Source organism: Palaemon carinicauda, chromosome 2, assembly GCF_036898095.1.
Source record: "Palaemon carinicauda isolate YSFRI2023 chromosome 2, ASM3689809v2, whole genome shotgun sequence".
NCBI classification, from domain to species: Eukaryota; Metazoa; Arthropoda; class Malacostraca; order Decapoda; family Palaemonidae; genus Palaemon; species Palaemon carinicauda.
This window is the reverse complement of record NC_090726.1, coordinates 151,084,016-151,102,721: the sequence shown is the minus strand read 5'-3', so window position 1 is coordinate 151,102,721 and position 18,706 is coordinate 151,084,016. Positions and strand designations below refer to the sequence as shown.

Here is an 18,706-nt window from a genome sequence, read left to right as displayed (position 1 = left end):
GCCTTGGACCCAAGGATCGAAGGTCCAGCGATCCTGAAGGATTCTCCCTCCTACCAGAACCGTCTGTTTGCTTCGCCTGATCAGAGGGTTTACATATTCGACCGCTTGCCTTTGGCACCTTGCCTTCCACGTAAAAGGGAATGATATTGAAGCAGGAGCAAGAAGGGAAGGGTGTCTGTTACTTAGTGTGAATACTTGCGACACCGAGTAACCCGCCTTTCTCAGGTTACTTGACAAGATAGCCAGTGCCTTATCATAGCCGAGAATCATGACCTCCTTCAGTTCCGTTTCTTTTCTTGACGTTGGTTCATGTCTCAGTCGAATGAAACAATTAGGGAAAGCTTTAAAGCTTGGCCAAAACTGGATTTTGTCCAAAGGAACAGCACCCATCTTCTCCGAGATGTAGAGTTTGCCATTTAAAATCAGCATAAGCTCCGCAAACCTCCAGGGATTGGTTTTGGAGCATGTCGGAAGGTCGTGGTCTCTGGGTCGTTTGTATGACCCTTGGGGAGCGACAAGTGGAGCTTCACAAAGCTCTATCTTGCATTTCGCTTCCTCCTTTTCGCCTTGTTTGCGAAAGTTTTCTATTAGACCTTTCATATGGGCCCACAAATGGTCCATTTCGTCTAATAGAGGGGTAGAGGGTGAAGATGTCGATGTTAATGACTGCAGAGCTGGCACAGACGGAAGCAATTCCGACACGACATTATCCATCTCTTCCCGTGGGGTCTTCCGTCCCAAGGGCTACCTGGCCGCAGGGAGGTGTGAATCGTGCCTGGGGCACCACTATTTCCTTACTTGCTTTTGGGAATAGTAGGTTACGCATCCTATCATTAGGTAGGTATGGTCCCGGAGAGATTTTCTGGAAACCTCTCACCCAGTAGCGTAGTTTGTTACGAGCTGCATCGCCAGACTCCATCCACTTGGGATTCTCGAAACCTTCGGACATCAAGGTCCAACATACATTGCAAACTTGAGGGTTCCAATAATGCAGGGATTGGGAAATAATATTGCGGGGGGCATGGTACCTGCATGTATTATGACCATGAAGGTACTTACTGTTGATATTGCAGAAGACTGCAACACATGTCATCTGGGGTTCCTCCTGTAAAGAAAGGAAAAGCAGAATGAGTATACAATTGATTATCTCACTGATAAGCAATATGTAAAAGTCATCTTTTAACTAAAATAGCTTAGGATAGTAAGCTAGAAAGGGATAGTGGGAGACTCATACTTGTGTATCCCCTGCAAGCAAATGCTGTTACCTCCCCTCAGTATTAACTATAAGGAGACTCCTCTATCAAGGAACTCTAACAAAAGGGTTCTAACCACTACGGGTAGAGAAGTGTACAAGTCACTGCCCCTTTTTGTTCTTTAATACTGTGGGGTAAGGATGACTGATTTCTAATCAGAGTATTGAAGGAATTCTATTCTTTCAATATAGGAACGGTCCCATCAGAAGCCCGTACAAGGGTACCCAAAGTATGTTAGAAACTAACTACTGTATAATCATACTATAGTTTTCTGTTTGCAGTATATACTATACAGTGAACCCTCGCTACTTCGCGGTTCGACCATCGCGGATTCACCACTTCGCGGATTTTTTCCATAACTCATATATATACAGTAACATATATATATATATATATATATATATATATATATATATATATATATATATATATGTATGCATGTATTTATGTTTATATGTATGTATGTATATATGTAAGTATGTATATGTGTATACATATAAATATATATATATATATATATATATATATATATATATATATATATATATATATATATATATATACACACACACACACACACATATATATATATATATATATATATATATATATATATATATATATATATATATATACATATATATATATATATATATATATATATATATATATCTAAAGTAGGAAGATGTGATGTAGTTCTAAGGGAATAGTATGGGAAATATGTCTGGGTAATAAGCAAAGCTCTACCTCCAGTTTGTTTCTTCATTATGATCAGAGATAAATGTAAACAAAACATTGGTTGCCATTTTTTAACGTGCTTTTTAGCGTGTTTAGGAAACGCATGATATAAAATTGCCTTTAATATTTGTGCCTGTTTTAGTTTAGGGTACTGTAGTACATGCATTAAGTGTTCTGTACATTAAAGGGTAGTTTGTTAACAGTACTACGTACAAGGGAAGGTTTTAAAAGTCTGAATATACATGTTGAATAAATAGGTAAATATGGTGTCACTACTTCGCGGATTTTCACCTATCGCGGCCGCGTCTGGAACCTATCTACCGCGATAAACGAGGGTTCACTGTATTGCAAAATAATGACTACTGTATAACTATATATAATGTAGTTCAGCCAGTGTGCTGCCATTGTGGCAAGCATCTGACGGCACGGTCCAGACGGCATGACGCTGACTGGACTAGGAAATATAAAAGACATATATTTGTGTATCCTACCCAGTCCATTTGCTGTGACCTTCCCTTACAATATTAAAATCATAGAGTTTCCTGATCAGGGAAACTCAAGGATAAGGGCTCTAACCTTTTAGGGTTAGAAGTGTAATACCACCAGCCCTTTAAAATATTTAATATTGTAGGGTGAAATGAAAACTGATTTCTAATCAGAATATTGAAAAAATTTTATTCTTTCAGTATAGGATTGGTCTCAGCAAACACCTGGGCAAGGATACCCAAGATATACTGGAAAATAACCACTAGTATAATATATACAATAGTTTTTCTATCTGTAGTATATCCTACACTGCAAATATACTGACTACCTGTATAAACATAAACTGTAATTTAGCTGGCATAGCTAGTTTCTGCTAGCGCAGCCAGCATGCTAGCTAAAATAGAGAGAAACAGCATGGAGTGAAGTCTGCCTTATTACTGTGTATGTATACACCAATTAAGGATGTAAATGTCTAATTTACTGCCTTTCTCCAGAAAGAAGGTTCAAATGGAAGGGGAGGATGTAACATTCAGGCTTCCATCCAGCCACAAGTACCATCGCCGGCAAGGTCCGGTTGGCACATAGCCGGCAGGCTAGCACCGGCAGCATTGGTACAGTCGGCATACTGCCGGCTGTGTCAGCACCTATCTGTGTTACGCCGGCCAGGCTAATACCCTGGCAACAGAACTTGGGGCCAGCAGTCCAAGTGAGGAGTGAAGAACCTTAGTAACAGAAGGGACTTCCCACCAACAGCCATCATGGCTGCCAGCAGCCGCCAGCCACCGACAGCCGTCATGGCTGCCAGCAGCTTGCATAGCCACCAGCAGCCGTCATAGCTGCCGACAGTTTGTATAAAACATGGCCGCCGGCAGTTGTCATGGCTGCCAGCAGCCGGCATAGCCGCAGGCAGCCGGACAACAGCTGCAGAGTAGGAGTCTGGCCGGCCCCCGCAATCCACCGGCAATGGTGAGGTTGCAGGAAGACGGCTCAAAGAAAGACAATGGCTCGGCCATCTCAAAAGAACAGAAGGGGAAGGAAAAGGGTCCTGTATGAGGTGTGGAAGGAGCCGGCAAGGTTGCCGGTCCTACATACCCTTAAGAAACTCTGTTTCAGTATCGGCGCCATCCTAGGCGGCAGGAGAATTCAATTCTCCAACCTAGGGTCTGCCAATACAGTTAAGGGGATGGCAGCAATGCCGCCTCCCTCAACAAGGGAGAAACAGAGTTCCAGTGCTGGCGCCATCCTAGGCCTCAGAAGAATAACTACTCTTCAGCCTAGGGTCAGCGAGCACAGGAATAGTCTACTAGACCACAGGGAGAAGGTGGCGGCATCATACAACCACTTCAGGTGCGACCTAGGGAGGGGTAGCCTCCTCTGCCGGCAGCCTAGCCAGCAGGGGAATGACTATTCACCCTGCCGGCCGACTGTCGGCACAAGACTAAACACTCTGAGGTTCTGACCAAATCCCAAAACCTGCTATCTGCGGTTAAGGGGAGAGACAGAAAACCCTAGGCTAGTCATGCTTGAATGAAAACTCTAGGCACAACCCACTAGGGTTGTAGCCTAAGGCTACACTCAGAGGGAAGAGAGATTACCCTTAAATCTCTACTAGACGGGTATCGGTTATATACTAATTCTAGGAGATATCAATCACCGTTGAATTGATAAACCAATACACGAGAGTAACCGGAGAAATGTCGAAAGTATACTATATTGCCAAGGTTAGGTTACCTAAGCAAGACGAGATCTCGGTTACCTAAATCACCGAAACTCAGACATTACGATCGACATAGAAAAAGGAAAATTATGCATATAAATATCTTTACAAGTATAAATTGCCTAAATAGCTTTCATAATTAAATTATTAATGCTATTTTGACCAGGAATGTCATTCTACTAACTAAATAACACATGGCTAACGAACGACAGCGCCCATGACGCCTCCGGTAACAGGCCTAGCTCCTAATCACAATAAATTACTCTAATTTCACTGTGAGACGGGAGCTAAATTACACACATTGTAAAGAATCAATACTCAACTTTCCAGAGGCGAAAGAAGCTGGAGATTGCATAATAATCCTTGAAATTCGATCGAAAAGGTCAGATCAACCGGGAACACCACCGTGCGAAATTGCTACAGAATTAGGAATGACCGCCATCTTGGATATGGCGCTGTTGTGATAATCAATAGTAGTATGGGAACTAGGGTAACCTTGATACGGCTCCCCTTCCAATTCTGCCACTTTCCCCCTCGTAGCGTAAACGCTTGCTATTTAGCGTGTCAAGAATACGTCCCCTGATATGCGATATCCGCGAGAGAAAATTTAAGGATATTCGCCCAGGAGTTAGAATTCTGGAGACCTAAAGGTAAAATTCTCTGGGAATATCACTGTAGTACATATATCCCTTAGGAAGCTACTTATAGGAACTTCCATCAGGACGACATGGCTTGAGCCCATAAATATAATTACTGTCGATAAAAGTTTACTGTGCAAGAGACGACACATAGATGTGTCTTGCTTCAAGAAAATGCGTAGGCTACGAATCGTATGAACGAAAACACCGAACACTTACAGTAAGTACAGTTAAGCTGTACTATAGTGATATTACTGTACATATATTACAGTAATATACACTACAGTATCAGTGAGTATTAGATTACAGTACAGTTTTACTAGAAAGGAAAAACTTTTGTTATACAGAACAATAGGGGGATCATGACGACTCGGTAAATATTTACTTCAGCACAATACTGTACTGTAGCCTTACTGTATCCAGTACGTAGTGTACATGTGTGCAGATTTACTGAACACTGTACATAAGATTATAAATTATCAGCTCTGGCACCTGCTCGTGGCAAGAGGCAATGACTTTTTAGGTTATTAGTTAGCCCACCTTAGTGCAGCATTTATTCGGGAAAACCCCTTCTGTGTCTGTAACCTAACTACTGCAGAGAACAAGGGCTGACTGTATACATATATATATATATATATATATATATATATATATATATATATATATTATATATATATATATATATATATATATATATATATATATATATGAATTTAAACATCTCAGGATATCATTTATAATTTTTTTTATAATTCTATTTGTTTCTAGATATTTTTTGTATCTTAAGTATGAAAACATAACTCATTTCTTTTTTTAAATCGACAAAACAAGTTCAAGCACATTCATTTTCATTTACTGTATGAAAAAAATCATCAGGCTAAGTTTTTCAAGTGAAGAAGTATTTTTGCTGAAAAAAAAAATCATCTATCTGCATATGTCTCATATTTATTACAAAATATATAATAAAATTTGTTCTTTTGTCCATTTTGTTTTTGATAACTTAAATCGTAAAGATGTGAACGGGGATATTCAAGTAACTTTTCAATTGTGTCATATATATATATATATGTATATATATATATATATATATATATATATATATATACATATATATATATATATATATATATATATATATATATATATATATATATATATATATATATATATATATATATAACGAATTTTGCGCAAAGCGAAAAATCTATTTTTGGGTGAGATGGCCATGACGCCCTGATGGAACGTTCCTTTAGTAGCTTCCCGAGGGTATATATGACTACATGGATATTCCCAGAGAATCAAACCAAAGGTTTCACAGAATTCTAACTTCTGGCGCGAGTACCCTTAAGATTTACTCTCAAGGATATCGTATATAATCAGGGGACGTATTCTTGACACGCCACATGGCAATCTGCACCCCGAATAGCCTTTACGCTTCGAGGGGGATACGTGGCAGAATTAGAAGGGTAGCCCCATTAGAGGTTACCTTGGTTCCCCTACCACTATCATATCACAACCGCACCAATTCCCTCTGGCGGTCATTCCTTGTAGCGTTGAGCATGGTGCTACAGATACAGTAGTTTGGGAGGGAAACTGTGAAGATCTTTTCATAGAAAAGAAGGGTGGGTCCATCAGGACGTCATGGCCATCTCACCCAAAAATAGATTTTTTGCTTCGCTCAGAATCCGTTTTTTGGGCTCAAGCCATGACGTCCTGATGGAAGCATACCAGAGAATTGATGTATCTGTGGATTTTCATCAGTGCCTTAACCTTGGGACAATATTTCTACGGCCAAAAGGGCCAATTGAGACAAATTACGTTACCGTTATCCGTCATTATCACTAAGCATAACAGTGTTAGTGCTTCCTGCCCCGCAGGGAAGAGTCATTTTAGACGTTAGAAAACGGGCCTCAAGGTAGCATATATTGTATGAACAAACATAAGTATACACTGAGAATACAAACGGTCTCAAGGTTTGTATATATTGGCGAACCAATATCAGTGTCCCCATCTGTTGTTTGTAAGCATACAATGATATGAGAAATACTTACATGAGTAAGTCAAGGAACTCTGGCATCTTAAACATGCAATTGTCGGGCGAATTAGGACGCAACTGCATTTTAATTGACATTTATTTCTAATAAATGACTACATGCTAAATGAATGTAGCATGATAAGGAAATTATACAAGAGACATATACAGAAATTACTGTTCCCTTTTTTGAAAGGGGAGGAAATGATGAGTGCCACTCTCAGACTGAAGAAAAGCTCTTTTAATAAGACTTCTCTTTATAATTTCTGTACAGGATATAGTCTAACAACAGTGTACTATGTACACACGGCACTAGTGTTATCCATATAATTTCACACTTGAGAATCTGAACATATTTGGTGTTACCTTGGCAACACTTATTGAAAGGGAGGTCACACAAAAAATGCTAACCCCTTCTCCTTTTAATTGATAGTCCCAATCAATTTACTGTTCATCGCAGAGCTAGACGACAGGGTCCAAAATACCACCTGCAGCCACCACATAATGCTTCAATCCATAGACTTGCTTAGCATAGTGTCTGTAAGACACTCTGGACAACCTCCGACCAGTAAATGAGCGAAGAGGCTCAAGTCCACACTCTGAAAAGTTCAGTGATGAAGCAATTTTTCTCGGATCACTATCTGCAGGAGTACTGTCAGGATCTGCTCCGCGAATAAGGTAGGTGAGCTTCACCCTCAGTTGTAGGGATAGTTTGATCCAGAGGTTTCTCCTGTAAAGAGCTGTTTCTCCTGAAGTCTGAAGTTCTACGAAGATAGACCTTAGGCACTTTAGCAGACCTAGAGAGACATCTTCCTTCAGTGGGCAGATTCTCCAGGAACCCCACCTCTTAGTGGGTAGCTCATCCTTAGTGAGAAAGGTTGGATCAGGAAAGAGATGCAGTTCTCCCACTTAATGTGGCCCTCATCCCCAGATAGGGCCACTATTTCACTAACTCGAGCCCCAGAGGCTATAGCAAACAGAAAAATAACCTTTTGGGTTAGATCCTTGAGGGAACAATCCTCATTGTTCACAGGTGAGGCATAAAGTAGGACCTTGTCCAAAGACCATGAGATGGGCTTTGGTGGTGCAGCAGGCCTAAGCCTGCACATGTCTTCGGAATCTTATTAAAGATTTCATTCGTCAGATCCATTTAAAGGGCATGTAGAAGAAGTCTAGTCGGGGCTGACTTGCACATAGATATTGATCCATGGATCCAAAGATCCAATCAAGTGACCTCTCTCGCAAAGCCGGCCATACTCTTGGTGCTTACTCAAGGGTTCATATGGGGACAGGGCCGAGGAACCAATCTTCTCATAGTATCCAAGGATGCAATGCCTCCTTTCTCAAAGGCCATCGTGCTGTTGGCCGCCAGACCTTGATTATAGGGGTGGACAGAGAAGGACAGGCAGAAGATCATGAGATTCCTTTCGGTCCTTTTGCTTTACAAAGCAACTTACTTTTCCCAAGAAGACTCGTATTGTCTTCTAGTTGACTAGACTTGTATTCTTCTAGGAATTCTATTTTGCCTTTTGAGATCCCAAGTCTTTTTCCTAACCGTTAGGGCAAGGAATTCATAAGATGAAGGGATCAGGTGCTCTTTGATAAATCGAAGGCAGAAACTTCTGAACCTCCTGGATAATCCTAGGTGCAGAACTAGGACCAGCTAGCCTCAGCCTCAGTTCCTTCATTACAGGGAATGGGGTGCTCTTGGGCTACCTGGGAGCCAACAGAGCCCCCCTTCCCTGGAAGGGTCTCAGCATGTAGAGGGCCTTCCGCAGGAGATTGGATGGGCTGAACAGGAATTCCTAAGTCCATCCCTTCTATTCTAGAGACATGATGTCTGTTATCTCCACTAGAGGATCCTCGTATGGGGCTATATATCGACATAGTATCTTGATGACGCTCGGGATGAAGAGAACGATCTGCAGCTCGTGGACTTGTTCCCATCTGGGAGGGAATGGGTCTGCGTCCGTGGACCATTCCAACTCTATTGGCTTGAGCCCGAGAAGAGCATCCGCTGTCACCTTGCGGATCATTTATACATGAGCTGCTGATAGGTGCCATTCCCTTAAGGAAGGGATGGCTAACATTCCCTAATGAAATGAGACGTCCCTTATCCTCGACAGTTTCAACGCCTCATTATCGCTTCGATGCCCCAGATCAGCCTGAGGAGGTCTGATCTGCGTGGAGAGAGTTTCTCCACCCATTACAGGGCTAACATGGCCTACGGGCCTGTGGCCTTTGGTCATTGTAGTGTAAGCGAAAAAGGAATGACCATCATTGGTCCTATTAGATCTCTTCAAGCGTTTGATGCGTATCTTCTCCAGCCTCTTAACGCATCTTACAGCTGTGCTCGTAGCACTGGGTATGTCATTATTGTGAACTGGAGAGAGTTCAAAACTTCTCCCTGTTAGCGTCTTGGAATCCTGACTGATTACCATAGTCTCTTGACCGACCTTGCGATCTCCTTTTACATCCCCAAGGGAAAGGAGAGTTAGGGTGACCACAGGTTTCAATGATTTTTTAAAAACATTGAAGCCCCTTAGCTGGAGTTATTTTGCATCCCCGATGTTCCAGGGGCCGGATCATCTCCATGGATGCTCATAGACCAGCCGTTTCGGGTGCTGCCCACCCCAGCCTGTCGTCCAGGTCCTTTGTTGCCTGAACTCTTCCTAGGCTTGGTTTCGCTTGACTGTGTCTGCTAATTCCGTGAAGATCCTAGGACTGAATCTAGTCCGATGAGAATCTTGTCTCGGATTTATGTTATCTTCTGTAACTTGGATCCTAGGTAGGAGGGGAGGGGGTGACTGACTGGAAGTTGCCAATAGACATCTTTCAGGTCTGGCCAGACTGCGAACACCCCTTACTGAATAAGGTCCTTATGTTCAGAAGGATTAACATTCTGAACTTGCTGTTTTATTGGAACTTGTTGAGTGGCACCAAGTCCAGAATGACTCAGAGTTTTCTTGAGTCCTTCACGTGAACACCAAACAGCCTTCCCTGGAAATCAATGGACTCTACTTTCCTTACCGCTAGTATGCTCTAGAGCACTAAGGTATACTCTTCCAGGGGGGATTTGGAATGTAGGAAGAGTTGAGGAAAGGATGGTGGGGGTATGTCCATTTCCATTCTAGTCTCATCTTAGTTAGGCCTTGGACCCAAGGATCGAAGGTCTAGCGATCTGGAAGGAACCTCCTTCCTACCAGAAGCGTCTGTTTGCTTCGCATGATCAGAAGGTGTACATATCTGACCGTCTGTGAAACAACGGTCATTGTAACTGTGAGATTCTGTTTAACCCTGGATAGGTACGCTCCTCGGACACCCCTTTAAGGGTATACTCGGACGCGCGCGACCCCGACGGCAAAAAAAATTCTTGAAAAATCAGTTTTTGCAGTAACCTCCTTTTTTCTTTTGCCAAAAAAAACTTCAATGAATGCTTAAAACAACTTTAAAGATAAATACTACTCATCTGCAGAAAAACTATTTATTATAAATATTTTAGAAAATTAAGTAGAAAAAAAAAGACCTTACATAAAAATTCATAAAAAAAAAGTTTATACATATATACACAAATCCTTTTAGGAATTGATTCTTGAATGTTTAGGACACATCTTGATGTATTTTGGATGAAGTCAGACCCATGGAGGTGAAGATCTGAAATGAGAAAAAAAGGGTAACTTTTTTTGGCCAAAAAAATTTGTCCAAATTTCATGAATTTTTTTGGGTACCCAAATGAAATAGGAAGTGGCTAATTTTTTTAGGGAATAAACATATGTTATCCTAAAATAGAAATATGTAAAAAAATCTTCATTATTTTGTAAATTACATTTATATCAGGGGCCATATCTAAAGGTAATTTTTTGAGTACTTAGAAATTTCGTAAAAAAATACATATATTTAATATATAATATGATATTTATGCAGGTAAAAATATACCAAAATATCACAAATTCTATAGGGAACAAAAATATATATAGATAGGGCAACTTACGCTTCGGATATGTCCACAAAATGGCCGCCAACCACACTGACTCAGACTCCCTAATCTGCCACTTGAAATGTAGGAAGGGTATGTCAATTTCAAGGTGTTATTTACTAATCTAATTATTCTTGGATATGCATAAAAATTGTATGGTGGGTTGCTGGATAATTGTCGATTATTTTACGACCATAAAATTAAAATTCTGACCCAAAAAAAATTTTTGAAGGGAAATAAAATCGAAAAAAAAAAATGTAAAACAATATAATATTTTAGCTAAAAAAATTTGATGATATTCAATCAAAAAAGAAGTAAACAAAATTTTCCGACAAATAAACATCTAGAGGAATCATTACTCTGTGATAGTTCCTTAGTACGTAGTAATTTTGAAAGAAATGGGAAAAAACGAAAAAGTGGCAATCGCAGGAAAATCGAACACATACCTATATATACGCCATATCTGGCTAAAAATAAAGATAGGCATGGGTAGCCAGATCATCTAGAAACACTTTCCAACACTATAAAAATACAAGTTTTGCGACACTACTTGCCAATTCCTTACGGTAACATGACTTAGCAAAAAAATGCAAAACAAATAAAAAGGGGCACTCGCGGAAAAATGGCCAACATTCTAATATACGGCATTTCAGAAAAAAAAAAATTTCAGCCACGTACTAGGCAAACCATCAAGGCACATTTTCCGACAAATAAACATCTAAATGAATCATTACTCTGTGATAGTTCCTTAGTACGTAGTAATTTTGAAAGAAATGGGAAAAAACGAAAAAATGGCAATCACCGGAAAATCGAACACATACCTATATATACGCCATATCTGGCTAAAAAAAAGATAGGCATGGGTAGCCAGATCATCTAGAAACACTTTCCAACACTATAAAAATATAAGTTTTGCGACACTACTTGCCAATTCCTTACAGTAACATGACTAAGCAAAAAAATGCAAAACCAATAAAAAGGGGCACTCGCGGAAAAATGCCCAACATTCTAATATACGGCATTTCAGAAAAAAAAATTCAGCCACGTGCTAGGAAAACCATCAAGGCACATTTTCCGACAAATAAACATCTAAATGAATCATTACTCTGTGATAGTTCCTTAGTACGTAGTAATTTTGAAAGAAATGGGAAAAAACGAAAAAATGGCAATCACAGGAAAATCGAACACATACCTATATATACGCCATATCTGGCTAAAAAAAAAGATAGGCATGGGTAGCCAGATCATCTAGAAACACTTTCCAACACTATAAAATTATAAGTTTTGCGACACTACTTGCCAATTCCTTACGGTGACATGACTAAGCAAAAAAATGCAAAACAAATAAAAAGGGGCACTCGCGGAAAAATGGCCATTCTAATATACGGCATTTCAGAAAAAAAAAATTTCAGCCACGTGCTAGGCAAACCATTAAGGCACATTTTCCGACAAATAAACATCTAAATGAATCATTACTCTGTGATAGTTCCTTAGTACGTAGTAATTTTGAAAGAAATGGGAAAAAACGAAAAAATGGCAATCACAGGAAAATCGAACACATACCTATATATACGCCATATCTGGCTAAAAAAAAAGATAGGCATGGGTAGCCAGATCATCTAGAAACACTTTCCAACACTATAAAAATATAAGTTTTGCGACACTTCTTGCCAATTCCTTACGGTAACATGACTAAGTAAAAAAATGCAAAACAAATAAAAGGGGGCACTCGCGGAAAAATGGCCAACATTTTATTATACGCATTTCAGAAAAAAAATTTCAGCCACGTGCTAGGCAAACCATCAAGGCACATTTTCCGACAAATAAACATCTAAATGAATCATTACTCTGTGATAGTTCCTTAGTACGTAGTAATTTGGAAAGAAATGGGAAAAAACGAAAAAATGGCAATCACAGGAAAATCGAACACATACCTATATATACGCTATATCTGGCTAAAAAAAAATAGGCATGGGTAGCCAGATCATCTAGAAACACTTTCCAACACTATAAAAATATAAGTTTTGCGACACTACTTGCCAATTCCTTACGGTAACATGACTAAGCAAAAAAAATGCAAAACAAATAAAAAGGGGCACTCGCGGAAAAATGCCCAACATTCTAATATACGGCATCTCAGATAAAAAAAAAGACATGCACGTGTTAGCCCAACCATCAAGGCACACTTTCTAACACATAAACATGAAAAAAAAAATCAATAATATACGGCAATTCCTTACTACGTAGTAAATTTTTACAAATATTGAAAAAAAAACAAATTGGCAACCGCAGTTAAATACCCAATATACCAATAACTACGTCGTATCTGACAAAAGCAAAGTCACGCATGGGTAGCCAGATCATCTAGACACACTTTCCAACACTAAAAAAGCAAAAGTTTTACGACACTATTTGGCAATATCTTAGGGAAAAATGACTTGGCAAAAAAATGAAAAAAAATGAAAAAGGGGCACTCGCGGTAAAATGGTCTTCGTGATGATGAACGACATTTTAACTAAAAAAAATCATGCACATGGTAGCCAAACAATCCACCAAGACTTTCCACAACTGATAACCTATACAAGTTGCACCATTCTACGACAATTTCATAATACGTAATAACTTTGATAATTATGCAAATTACCTTAGAAGGGTAAACTCGGTCGCGCTCGACCCCGACGCGTCTCAGAAATCGGGGAAGGAGTACAGCTACAGCAATGCACATCTGGACACTACTAGAGCGTGTAGGCGAGACACCTACTGCAGGTCGATCACCCACAAATTCAGTCACGGGGGTGAGTCACGTGAGAAAAACCTCTTTTTTTTTGACGCTCGGGGTCGCGGACGACCCACCGTACCGTTCCAGGGTTAACATCCCAAGGAGAACTAAGAAACTTTTCCGTCCTCCATTTAGGTCATACCTGACCGTTTGCCTATATCAGCTTCTCAGTGTCGTGTTTCACTGTAATAGAAGATTCCTTTCTATTATATAAAGCTTAGGATAAGTACGCTGGAAAAGAATAGGAGAGACACATACGTGTGAATCCCTCCAGCCAGCTGCTGCGGCCTTCCTAATTATTGATTTTAGGGCATCCCCTTAAGTAGGGCCCAATGGAAGATTCTAGCCCATAAGGATAGAGAAGTGTAAACAGCGCCTACATCCAGGTAATTAATAATGAGAATCAAAGAGACTGATGAAAAGTTAGCGCAAGAAAGGGGGAAAGGGAGTCCCCAAATCAGGTAGGTCTCAGCAAGAGATTGTGCTTAGAAGCACAGCGTACTGGAAAACTATTCTATTGTATGGTTATGTACCAAAGATTTCTGTCTGTGATATGGTCCTGTACTACAGATGTACAGGGTATTGTATACACCTATACAACTGGCATATTACCATCAAGGCTAGTACTTGGGGATAAGTCAATTGGCACAGTACTTCAGTACTGATATGGCCAGCAGTTCTCCGGCATGTCAGTGACTCGTCGGCCGTCAGCGGGTCGCCGACAGAAGTCACACCATCCTAGCCAGCATTCAATGTGACTGGGTAGTGGTGAAAACTACACGTATAGCCAGCAGCCTGCTGAACCGTCGGCGACCCCTCGAGTTGTCGGCAGTCCGCCGGTTGTCGGCGGGCTGCCGACTGAAGGCATACCAACCCAGCCATTGACGGGGTGGTGACCAAGGGCACACACTGCCGGCTCTCGGCGGCGGAGTCAGATGTGACTGTGAATCAATGACTGCCGTCGTTGTTATCACTACGAGCCAGTAAAAGGATCACTAATTTACCAGTTACCACAATGAATAAGTAGAGTTTCCGTGTTTTTGCGAGTTCGTAACTGAACTGCATTTTTGTTTCAGACAACACCTGAAACCAAACCAACCGTAGTTCGACAGCTTGAAACTGCCATCGTGTATGCACTGGCAGCGAGGGGGGGGGTACCCCCATCCCCTCCTCCTCTCCTCGAACTGGAGTGGAGAAAGGAGGGATAAGGGACAGGATGTCACACCTTTAGGAAGCTGTAATATTGGTAGGTATGGTTTCGGAGAGATTTTAGAAACCTCACACTCAAATGCGTAAGTGTTACGAGCTGTATCCCTAGATTCTATTAACTTGGGATTTTCGAGACCTTCGGACAATAAGGTCCGGCCTACTTACAGGTCGGAGGGTCTCAGAAGGGGTTGGGGATTTGGAAATGATATATCTGGGGGCATGAAACCTGCATGTATTATGTCCGTGAAAATACTCACTCTTATTCCTGCAGAAGACTGCGATGCATCATCTGGTGTTCCTCCTGTAAGGAAAGGAGAACAGAAATGAGTATTCAGTTGATTATCACACTGATAAACAATTTGCAAAAGTCATCTTTTGACAAAATAGCTTAGGACAGGAAGCTATAAAGGGATAGTGGGAGACACATACCCGTGTATCCTCTGCAAGCCAATGCTGTTACCTCCCCTCAATATTAAAATAAGGAGATTCCTCCAGCTGGGGAATTCCAGGTAAAAAGGGGGTTGAACACCTAGGTGTAGAGAAGTGTACAAGGCACTGTCCCCCCTTATACTTAACACTGTGAGGTAAGGAGGACTGATTTCACAATCAGAGTATCGAAGGAATACCATTCTTTCGATATAGGAGCGGTACCAGCAGAAGCTCGCACAAGGGCACCCAAGATATGTAGAAATAACTACTGTATAATCATACTATAGTTTTCTACTTGCACTATATACCATACTGCAAATTAATGGCTACTGTATAATTATATCTAATGTAGTTCAGTCAGTGAGCTGCTCCATCTGGCGGCCAAATGGATTAGAAAAAATAAAAGACATATATTTGTGTATCCCACCCAATTTATTTGCTGTGGCCTCCCTTACAATATTAAATCAGGGAGTTTCCTGATCAGGGAACTCAGGGATAAGGGCTCTCCCCTTTAGGAGTTAGAGGTGTCACACCACCAGCCCTTTACGAAATTTAATATTGTAGGGTAAATGGAAACAGATTTCAAATCAGAATATTGACGAAATATTATTCTATCAATATAGGATTGGGTTCAGCAAATACCTGGGCAGGGATACCCAAGATATATTGGAAATAACTACTGGTATAATATATACGTTAGTTATCCATCTGCCGTATATACTATACTGCAAATATACTGACTACCTGTATAGACATATACTGTAGTTCAGCCGGCATGTTGACGGATTAGCTAGCTCTTGCCGGAACATCTAGCATGCTAGCTAAGAGAGAGAGAAAGCATGGAGTGAAGACTATCTATTACTGTGTATGTATACAGTAATAAAGGACGTAAAAGTCTAATTTTACTGCCTTTCTCTGAAAAGAAGGTTCAAATGGAAGGGGAGAATGTAACATTCAGGCTTCCATCTAGCCACAGTACTATTGCCGGCTTACCACTGCAGGCCAGCCTCCGGCAGCACTAGTACAGTCGGCATGCTACCGACTGAGTCAGTACCTATCTGTGCTGGTCTACTGCCGGCCAGAGCAACACGCCGACAACAGAAGTTGTGGCCAGCAGTTCAAGGGAGAACTGGAGAACCCTGGTGACAGAAGGGACCTCCCACCCACAGCCGTCATGGCCGCCGGAAGCCGTCAGTCACCGACAGCCGTCAGCTGAGGAGAGGGGGTCTGGCCGTCTCCGGCAACCCACCGGCAATGGTAAGGTTGCAGGACGCCGGCTCATGAAAGACAATGGCTCGGCCATCGTAAAAGAACAGAGGGGGGAGGGGAATAGGGTCCTATACGAGGTATGGAAGGGGTCGGCAATGTTGCCGGACCTACACACCTCGAAGAAACTCTGTTTCAGTACGGGCACAACCCCAAGCGGCAGGAGAATCTTCTATTCTCCAGCTTAGGAGGTGCTAATACAGTTATGGGGATGGCAGCCTTGCTGTTTCCTCTCAACAAGGGAGAAACAGAGTTCCAATGCCGCGCTATCCTAGGCCACATGAGTATACTACCCTACAGCCTACGGTCTGCGAGCATAGGACTAGTCTACTAGACCACAGGGAGAAGGTGGCGGCATCATGCAACCACTTTAGGTGTAGCCTAGGGAGGGCTAGTGTCCTATGCCGGCAGCTCAGATGGCAGGGGAATGCAATTCACCCCGCCGACCGACTGTCGACAAAAGACTAAATACTCTGAGGTTCTGATCGAATCCCAAAACTTGCCGTCTGCTGGTAAGGGATGAGACAGACAACTCTAGGCTAGTCATGCCTGAATTCTAAATTCAAGGCCGACGCATAGAGTTGTAGCCTAAGGCTACTCTCAGAGGGAAGAGAGATTACCCATAAATCTCTATTCGAGACGAGTAACGGCTAATATAATTCCAGGAGATATCAATCTCCAATGAGTGATAACCGATGCACAAGGGTAACCAGGGAAATGTCGAAAGTATATGTTGTCTAGGCTAGGTTACCTAGGCAAGGCGAGATCTTGGTTACCTAAAATCACCGAAACTCTGACATATACGATCGACACAGAAAAGGGAAAATTATGCATATAAATATCTTTACAATATAAAATGCCTAAATAACTTTCATAGTAACAATTAATGCTATTTAAACCGGGAATGTCATTCTGCTAACTAAATAACACATGCCCAATGAATGACAGCGCCTATGGCGACACCGGTAATCGGCGTAGATCCAAACACAATAATTACACTAATTTCATTGTGAGGCTGGAACTAATATACATATTGTAAAGAATGAATACTCAACTTTCTAGATGGAGAAAGAAGCTGTAGAAAGCATAAAGATCCTTAGAAATCGATCGAAAATGTCAGATCAACAGGGAGCACCACCGTAGCGAGGCGCTACAAATTAAGGAATGACCGCCAGAGGGAATTGGCGCGGTTGTGATACGATAGTAATAGAGGAACCAGGGTAACCTCTAATGCGGCTACCCTTCTAATTCTGCCACGTATCCCCTTCGAAGTGTAAAGGCTATTTGGGGTGCAGATTGCCATGTGGCGTTTCAAGAATACGTCCCCTGATTATATACGATATCCTTGAGAGTAAATCTTAAGGGTACTCGCGCCAGAAGTTAGAATTCTGTGAAACCTTTTGTTTGATTCTCTGAGAATATCACTGTAGTCATATATACTCTTGGGAAGCTACTAAAGGAACCTTCCATCAGGACGTCATGGCTTGAGCCCAAATATATATATATATATATATATATATACTGTATATATATATATATATATATATATATATATATATATATATATACTGTACTGTATATATATTGTAAGTTAAATCATAATGAAAACATTTTCTTTAAAATGTGAATTACATAAATATTGAGATTAAATTTTCTGTCTTATCGGCCGAGAGTCTTTTGGTGGAATAATATCATAAGTCAGAAAAAATGTCAGAAAGCATTAATAGATCATTATGTTTAAAGCTTTTGGGTTTATTTTCATAGCTGGATAAGAACCTTCCTTACATTTTGTAGCATGGTTTACTTAAGATATCCACCTGTTTTCTATTCATTGTTCATACTTTTACTACTAAGATTAGTGTTTAATTAAAGCACCCTATTCCAGCAGATATATTCAAGCAATAGAACAATTTGATGGTTTTAGTGGTATTTACAATGTAAATGGTGTTCAGTAGCACCATTTTCATTAATCAAGATTTTTTTAGGGACTTGAGTGCTTTAAGATGAAGAAAACAGTACTTTACTGTATTACAAATGTAAGATTCAAAGGATAACATTAGATTATGGTTTTCAGATAAATCATATTAAGTGCCCATTGACAGCTAAGTGCTCTTCCGTTGACCTTTTGTATATTAAACTTATTATTACCATTTGCAGAATCTGACTCAGTTGAACAAAGAGGT

The 18,706-nt window shown here is 40.7% G+C and overlaps 1 protein-coding gene across 1 annotated transcript in view; it reads left to right on the top strand.

Moving 5' to 3' along the window:
* The window catches only part of LOC137627883 (2',3'-cyclic-nucleotide 3'-phosphodiesterase-like), a 356,880-nt gene that overhangs the window by 68,145 nt on the left and 270,029 nt on the right, over positions 1-18,706 (top strand). Inside the window, exon 2 of the mRNA XM_068359321.1 lies at positions 18,681-18,706. This exon is cut by the window's right edge and continues 273 nt beyond it. Within this exon, the coding sequence (XP_068215422.1) occupies positions 18,681-18,706 (26 nt within the window). The remainder of the gene's footprint in view (positions 1-18,680) is intronic.